The sequence below is a fragment of the Penaeus japonicus genome, unplaced genomic scaffold, assembly GCF_977035675.1.
Source record: "Penaeus japonicus unplaced genomic scaffold, GWHDUDI00000001_assembly GWHDUDI00000022, whole genome shotgun sequence".
NCBI lineage: Eukaryota > Metazoa > Arthropoda > Malacostraca > Decapoda > Penaeidae > Penaeus > Penaeus japonicus.
Genome location: NW_028234424.1, coordinates 2,365,076 through 2,372,575, shown reverse-complemented (window position 1 = coordinate 2,372,575; position 7,500 = coordinate 2,365,076). Strand labels below are relative to the sequence as shown.

The following is a 7,500-nucleotide window of genomic DNA, read 5'->3' as shown; positions in this document are numbered from 1 at the left end:
CAGGTGACAGGTGACGGGTGAAGGGCGGGAATAGAGGAATGGAATGAAATAGAATAAGAGGAGCAATAAAGTACGCTTTGATAAAGAACAAATTACGCTTGCAGATATAGATATAGATTTTTTTCCCCCCAATATTTCCTCAGAGCGGACCATTGCAAAAGACAAAAGAACAAATTGGAATTTTTTTGTCAAATAAACCCTTCGTTTTCTGTTACTTAATTAACTCTCTTTTCTTCTCTCTTCCGATCTCTTCTTTTGTCCCATCTCTTTATTTATTTCATCGCTCTTTTCTTTCTTTTTTTCTTATCTCCTTAAATCTCCTTTCTCACTTCTTACCTCTCTGTATCTCTTCTCTTTTTTTCGTTTCTTTTCTCTCTCTATTCTTTTCTCTTTTTCATCTCTCTCTCTCATCTCTTTTTCACCCCTCCCTCTCCCTACCTCCTGCTCTCCCATATACCCCTCCCCAAAATTCCCCGTTTGTTTCATTCCTCCCCTTCCTTTCCATCTTGATTTTATTTCACCCCTCCCTCCATACCACCTTCCTACCTTTTCCCTCTCGAAGTCTCCCTGGGTCACCCCTTCTTCTCTCTTCTGTCCCCCTATCTCTTTTCACCCCTTTCCCCTAACGACCTCCTTACCCTTCGAGTAACCCTACTCCGTCCCTGCCTCTATATTATTAATTTCTTATTTATTTACCCTCCTTTTTCCCTTCGCCCCATTCTATCTCCCTTTCTCTTTCTCTTCCCTCTTCCCCTATCTCTCTCCCTACTCTTTCTCCCACCTCTCTCATTTTTCCATTTTCGCCCCACCTCTCTTTCACCTTTCCCACAGCGGGGGGGGGTGGGGGGGGTGGGGGGGGGGGGGGGGGGGGGGGGGTCCCACCCACCTCCACTTCCCCCATCCCCTCTCTCTCTCTCTCCCTCCACCTCTCTCTCTCTCTCTCTCAACCCTCTCTCTCTATGACTCTCTCCTCTCTCTCTCCTCTCTCTTCACTTCATCTCTCTCTCTTCCTCTGCGTCCTCCTCCTCTCTCATCTCTCTCGTCGACTCTCCCTCATCTCCTCTCCGCTTCCGCTACTCTCTCTCTGCCTCTCTCTCCCTCTCTATTCACCTCCGGCCTCCTCCCTCTCCTCTCATCCCATCCACCTCATCCCCTCTCCTCTCTCTCTCTCCCTCCACTCTTTCTCCGTCTCCTCTCCTCTCTCCTCCTTCCTCCCTCTCCTCATCTGTCTTTCCTCGTCGCCTCCGATTCCTTTCCCTCTCTGCGTCCGCCGTCTCCTCGCTCTCTCTCTCTCTCTCTCTCTCTCTCTCTCTCTCTCTCCTCCCTCCCTCCCCCCCTCCCTCCACTTCCCCCCCCTCTGCCTCCACTTCCTCCCCCCCTCTCTCTCTTTCTCTCTCCCTCTCCCTCCCTCCCTCTACTCTCTCCCCCCCTCTCCCTCCCCCTCCCTCCACTTCCCTCCCCCCCCCCCTCTCTCTCTCTCTCCCTCCCTCCCTCCCTCCCCCCCTCCCTCTCCCCCCCTCCCTCTCTCCCTCCCTCCCCCCCCCCCCCTCTCTCTCCCTCCCCCCTCTCTCTCTCTCTCCCGTCCCGTGCCCTCTCTGCCCCCTCCCTCCACTCCCCGGCCCCAACCCCCCCCTCTCTCACTCTCTTAACTCTCCCCTCCCACCACTCTCTCTCCCTCTCAGATCGAACCTCGCCGACAATCCGAACGTGTACTTCACTCTCATCAACGGGAACACGAAGAACACCAATTCTGAGGGGACTTTCGCTCTTAGGTAAGTACGCTGAACGATCTTTTTTTGGCACCCGCTGTTTATCGGCTTTGTTTAGTTTGGTTTGTTTATTGTGTGTGTGTGTGTGTGTGGGTTTGTGGGTGTGGGTGGGGGTGAGGGTGTGGGTGAGGGTGAGGGTGGAGGTGTGGGTGGGGGTGTGGGTGTGGGTGAGAGGGAGAGGGAGAGATAGAGATAGAGATAGAGATAGAGATAGAGATAGAGATAGAGATAGAGATAGAGATAGAGATAGATATAGAGATAGAGATAGAGATAGAGATAGAGATAGAGATAGAGGGAGAGGGAGAGGGAGAGGGAGGAAGAGAGAGAGGGAGGAAGAGAGAGAGGGAGGAAGAGAGAGAGGGAGGAAGAGAGAGAGGGAGGAAGAGGGAGAGAGAGAGAGAGAGAGAGAGAGAGAGAGAGAGAGAGAGAGAGAGAGAGAGTGAGAAACGTTCCCCTTCATACTGTGAAATATACACTCGGCATGTTGTGTGTTATTTATACTTTTACGTTACATAGTGAATTATATTTTTTTTCACGAACAAATGAAACGAAATAAACTCCATTACATATACTATTGCTTAAATCATCTATTTCTAAAACACAATTATAAAAGACCTGATGATTACCTGTTAACAATATCTTAATAATCCTCGTTTTTTTATTCTTTGATATAGAAAAAGTGATGATAAGGACGAAACAAACAGATGATGATAAATAAATAAATAAATACTATTTCTGCAATTCATTTTGGAAGTAGTTGCCACGTCATCAGAACAATTATTTTGCACGTTTGTATTGCAAAAATTCTGAACGGTTTGCACGCTTGCATTGGTAAATACGAGGGAGAAAATGATTGCGTTGTTTTTTTTTTTACTTTTGTTTTAAATGAAATTATTGCATCGCTTTTACATTGTAGAAGAAAAGATCAAGGAAGGATGTTGTTTGAGCTTTGGTGTTCAAATTGTTCAGATCTGATTTTCTGAACAATAGTTAGTGAACCTCTATCCACCCCCTTGGAAATCTGAGTTTTTTTTTTTTTTTTTTTTAATTCTTCTTTCTCTTTTGCACTCGTGAAAATAGTCAAGAACGCAGCAGGGAAACCCACCTTCCCCCTCCAGCTTTGTATTCTGGTCTTCCTTCACTCGCCTCGGTCTTTTCCGTGAATGAAGAAGAAAAGGAAAAACTCGAATGCTGGTCTTGGAAAAAAAAAAAGAATCTTGGATTTTTTTCAGCATTTTCCTTTTTTTTTTTTTTTTTTTTTTTTTTTAGTGTGGAAATTATTCAGTAACTTTGCAATGTAAACGAGTAAGATAAATAGAGATTGATTTCCCTCGTTTCTGACCCCTCTCGGACTCGATCGACCTTCACTTGTTTATTTTTTTATTTTTAGTATTTCCTTTCTTGAATACGATGCAAAGAATCTAAAAACAGATACAGTGAACGACAATTAATAAAATATTTCCTGGACTCGAGCACCGCGTGTCTTAATCAAATCACTTCTTCTGTGATATAAAGAATAAAGAAATCAACAATAACATATGCAATCAAACAATTATTTTATCGTTCGATTGTTTTTTTTAATTTGAAAAATAAATAGCAATGACATCAACCAATTGCCTAATGATAAAAATAAATGAATCAACAATTTACAACAACTAATCGACTTCCACCTCGATCTCGACCTCCTCCTCCTCCTCCTTCTTCTCCTCCCCCCCCTCCTCCCTCTCCTCCTCCTCCACCTCCTCCTCCTCCTCCTCCTCCTCCTCCTCCCCCTCCTCCTCCCCCCCTCCTCTTCCTCCTCCTCCTCCTCCTCCTCCTCCTCCTCCTCCTCCTCCTCCTCGCAGACGGCTCCCGGACTCGAGCTCGGCGTGCGTCGACAGCTCCGGCGTCAGCATCTTCGTCGCCACAAGGAACCTCGACTACGAGACGGTTGAGTCGTATACACTTCTCCTGCAGGTCGTGGTGAGTAGAGAGAGATTGTTGTCTTTTCTGTTGATTGTGATGAGTGGATGTTTATATATATCATTTTTTTTGTGGGCTATGGTGAGTATCATATAGAATTTGATGGGTAGAATGATTTAAAACAATGTGAGAAATATGATGAATCGAATATGATGACTAAAGTGAAACTTAAGGGTTTTTTTACACTGAAGGAGAGCCTTTTATGGAGTCATGTAGAGTTCAGCGAGAATAATCAACTGTTCGTTTATTTTATTATGTTTCGTATGTTGCTTGGATAGATTAGGTTGTCATTCAGCTGTCACGCAAGATAATCCTCAAATTATGATTATTCTCTCTTCCTCCTACCTTTCTCTTCACCTTTCTTCTACCCCCTCCTATACCCCCTTCCCATCCCCTACCCCCTCCTTACCCCTCTACAACCTTATCCTACACCCCTTCATCCCTCCTATACCCCCTCCTCCCTCCTATACCCCATACCCCCTCCTCCCTTCTATACCCCCTCCTCCCTCCTATACCCCCCTCCATCCCTCCTATCCCCCCTCCACCCCTCCTATCCCTCCTATACCCCCATACCCCCATTCCCCCTCTTAAACCCCCTCCTAAACCCCCTCCTATACCCCTATTCCCCCTCCTAAACCCCCTCCTATAACCCCTCCTAAACCCCCTCCAATACCCCCTCCTATACCCCCTCCCTCCCTCCCACCCCCCTCCCCCCAAACAGAACGACCAGAACGCCCGCGTGGACAAGCGCATCCCCGTGTCGATCGCGGACGTGAACGACAACGCCCCGCTCCTCCAGCCCTTCGACGGCGCCGTGGTGGAGAACGCGGACGGGGCGCTCATCACCACCATCGTTGCCGTTGATCTCGATGCGTCGCCGGAGTTCAGGGAGGTTCGTTTCGGGGGATGGGTTTTGGTTTGTGGCTTGGCTTGGCTTGTGGGTTGGGTTGTGGGTTGTGGGTTGTTTGTGGGTTGGGTTGGTTTTGTGGGTTGGTTTTGTTTTGTTTTGTGGGTTGTTTGTGGGTTGTTTGTGGGTTGGCTTGGTTTTGTTTTGTGGCTTGGCTTGGCTTGGCTTGGTTTTGTTTGTGGCTTGTTTGAAGTTTGTTTGTGGCTTGTTTGTGGTTTGTTTGTGGCTTGGCTTGTTTTTGGTTTTGTTTTGTTTGTTGTCGTCATTGGCATTTGTATCTTTTTTCTTCGTCTCCGTTTTTGTCTTTGTCATCTACATTTTCATCATCATCATTACCATCATCATCACCATCATCTCTACCATCACCATCACCGCCATCATCAACATCATCATCATCATTTGTTACTGCTATGCTTGTTCTTGTTCTTACTTTCTTCAATTGTTCTTCCTATAGTTTTTATAGTTTATCTTCTCGTCTTTATCATTATTTCTCATCATTATCATTATTACTATCACTATCACCACTATCAATATTATTATTACGCTTGCTATTTCCTTGATTTTCATCATCCCCTTTTGGTATTATCATCACCCTTTTCATTAGGTTATTGCAATTTTCATTACTATATTATCACAATAACATCACCAATTTATGAATGAACTCCTGGTATCATCATTATCACCATCCTCACTATTACAACTATCATTATCATATCACAATAGTATAATCACAGTAGAATTGTAATAATGTCATTATCATCATTACCAATCATCATTATTACAATAATCATCACTACCACTAATCACCACACACCCAACCACAAAATATTCCCTGGTCAAGATGTCCCCCATTACTATTACCATTACTAAAACTATACCTATCGTCATTTGATTACCATGATATCACCACTATAGTATAATTATAGTAAGAGTCATCACTATCACCACCACAGTTTAATCATAGCAAGAGTCATCACTATCACCACCACAGTGTAATCATAGTAAGAGTCATCACTATCACCACCACGCATCCACAAAACCACAAAACGTTCCCTAATAAACGTTTCCCCTCCCTCCCTCCCCCTCCCTTACCTTCCCTTACCCCTCCCCCCTCCCTACCCCTCTCCCTCTCCCCCTCCCCCTCCCTTACCCCTCTCCTCCTCCCCCTCTCCCCTTCCCCCCCTCTCCCCCTCCCCCCTCCCTTACCCCTCTCCCCCTCCCCCCTCCCTTACCCCTCTCCTCCTCCCCCTCTCCCCTTCCCCCTCTCCCTCTCCCTCCTCCCTTCCCTTCCCCCCCTCCCCCTCCCTTACCTCTCCCCCTCCCCCCTCCCCTCCCTCCCTTACCCCTCTCCCCCTCTCCCCCCTCCCTTACCCCACTCCTCCTCCCCCATCCCCTCTCCCCCTCCCCCTCCCCCTCCCCCTCCCCCCTCCCTCTCCCCTCCCTTACCCCTCTCCGCCCTCCTTTACCCCTTCCTTACCCCTCTCCTCCTCCCCCTCCCCCCTCCGTTACCCCTCTCCCCTCTCCCTCCCCCCTCTCTTACCCCTCCCTTCCCCCACTCCTCCTCCCCCATCCCCCCTGCCCTCCTCCCATCTCCCCCTCTCTTACCTCTCTCCCCCTCCCCCCCTCCTCCCCCCAGCTGACGTACGCCTTCGACGCCCTCGCCACCGAAGACGTGCGGACCAAGTTCGAGCTGAAGCCCAACGGGGAGCTGTGGACGACGCGACCGCTCGACCGGGAGGAGGTCAAGCAGTACCGCGTGCCGATCCAGGTCACGGATGGCGTCCCAGGTGAGGATTTTTCTCCTCTTTTATTACCTCTTTCTTTCTTCTCCTTCTCGTATTCTTCTCCTTCTTCTTTCTCTCTCTCTCTCTCTCTTTTTTTTTTTTTTTTTTTTTAATGATTGGGAGGTGGTCACGGATGGCGTTCTAGGTGAGGCTTTTTCTCCTCTTTTATTGTCCCCTTCCTTCGCTCCTTTCGCTTCCTTCCTTTGTTGATTATTACCTCTTTCTTTTCCTTTCTCCCGTATTCTTTTTTATGATTCTTTTTTTTTTTTTTTTATCTTATCAAGAACTAGGAAGAGGTCGAAGACTACCAAATGGCGATTAAAGGGGTGACTTTAATATATTTCATTTTTCTTTCTTTTTCTTCTTCCTCTCCTTTTTCCCATTTTTTCTTCTTTTTGTCTATTTGTGGATGAAAAAAAACTAATAAGAATTAGCCAACTTTCCTTCTCTCTCTCTCCCCCTCTTCTCTCTCTCTTTCTCTCTCTCTCTCTCTCTCTTTCTCTCTCTCTCTCTCTCTCTCTCTCTCTCTCTCTCTCTCTCTCTCTCTCTCTCTTTCTCTTTCTTCTCTCTCCCTCTCCTCCTCTCTCTCTCTCTCTTCTCCTTTTATCTCTCTCTCTCTCTCTCTTTATGCTCTCTCTCCTCTCTTCTTTATGTCCTCTTTCTCTCTCTCATCTCTCTCCCTCTCTCTCTTCTCTCTTTCTCTCTCTCCTCTCTCTCTCCCTCTCTCTCTCCCCATCTCTCTCTCTACTGTCCCCTTGTCCTCTCTCTCTCTCTTTTGCTCTCTCTCTCTATTTTATGTCTCTCTCTCTCTCTCTCTTTTATTGTCTCTCTCTCTCTCTCTCTTTCTATCTCGCTTACTCCTCTCTCCCTCTCTCCTCTCTCTTCTCTCGCTCTCTCATTCTCCCTCCTCCTCTCTCTCTCTCTCCCTCTCCTCTCCTCTCTCTCTCTCTCTCTTCTCTCTCACTCTTTCTCACTCTCTCCTCTCTCCCCTCCCCCCCCTCTCTCTCTCTCCCCATTCTCCCTCTCTCTCTTCCTCTCTCTCTCACTCTCCTCCCCTCTCCCGCGCCTCCTCTCTCGC

At 47.3% G+C, this 7,500-nt stretch overlaps 1 protein-coding gene across 1 annotated transcript in view; it reads left to right on the top strand.

Annotated features, from left to right (window-relative positions):
- The window catches only part of LOC122266588 (DE-cadherin-like), a gene marked incomplete at its 5' end in the record, with an annotated part of 95,034 nt that overhangs the window by 17,170 nt on the left and 70,364 nt on the right, over window positions 1–7,500 (top strand). Inside the window, 4 exons of the mRNA XM_086549930.1 lie at window positions 1,683–1,772; window positions 3,614–3,731; window positions 4,453–4,623; window positions 6,275–6,425. Of these exons, the coding sequence (XP_086406056.1) occupies window positions 1,683–1,772; window positions 3,614–3,731; window positions 4,453–4,623; window positions 6,275–6,425 (530 nt within the window). The remainder of the gene's footprint in view (window positions 1–1,682; window positions 1,773–3,613; window positions 3,732–4,452; window positions 4,624–6,274; window positions 6,426–7,500) is intronic.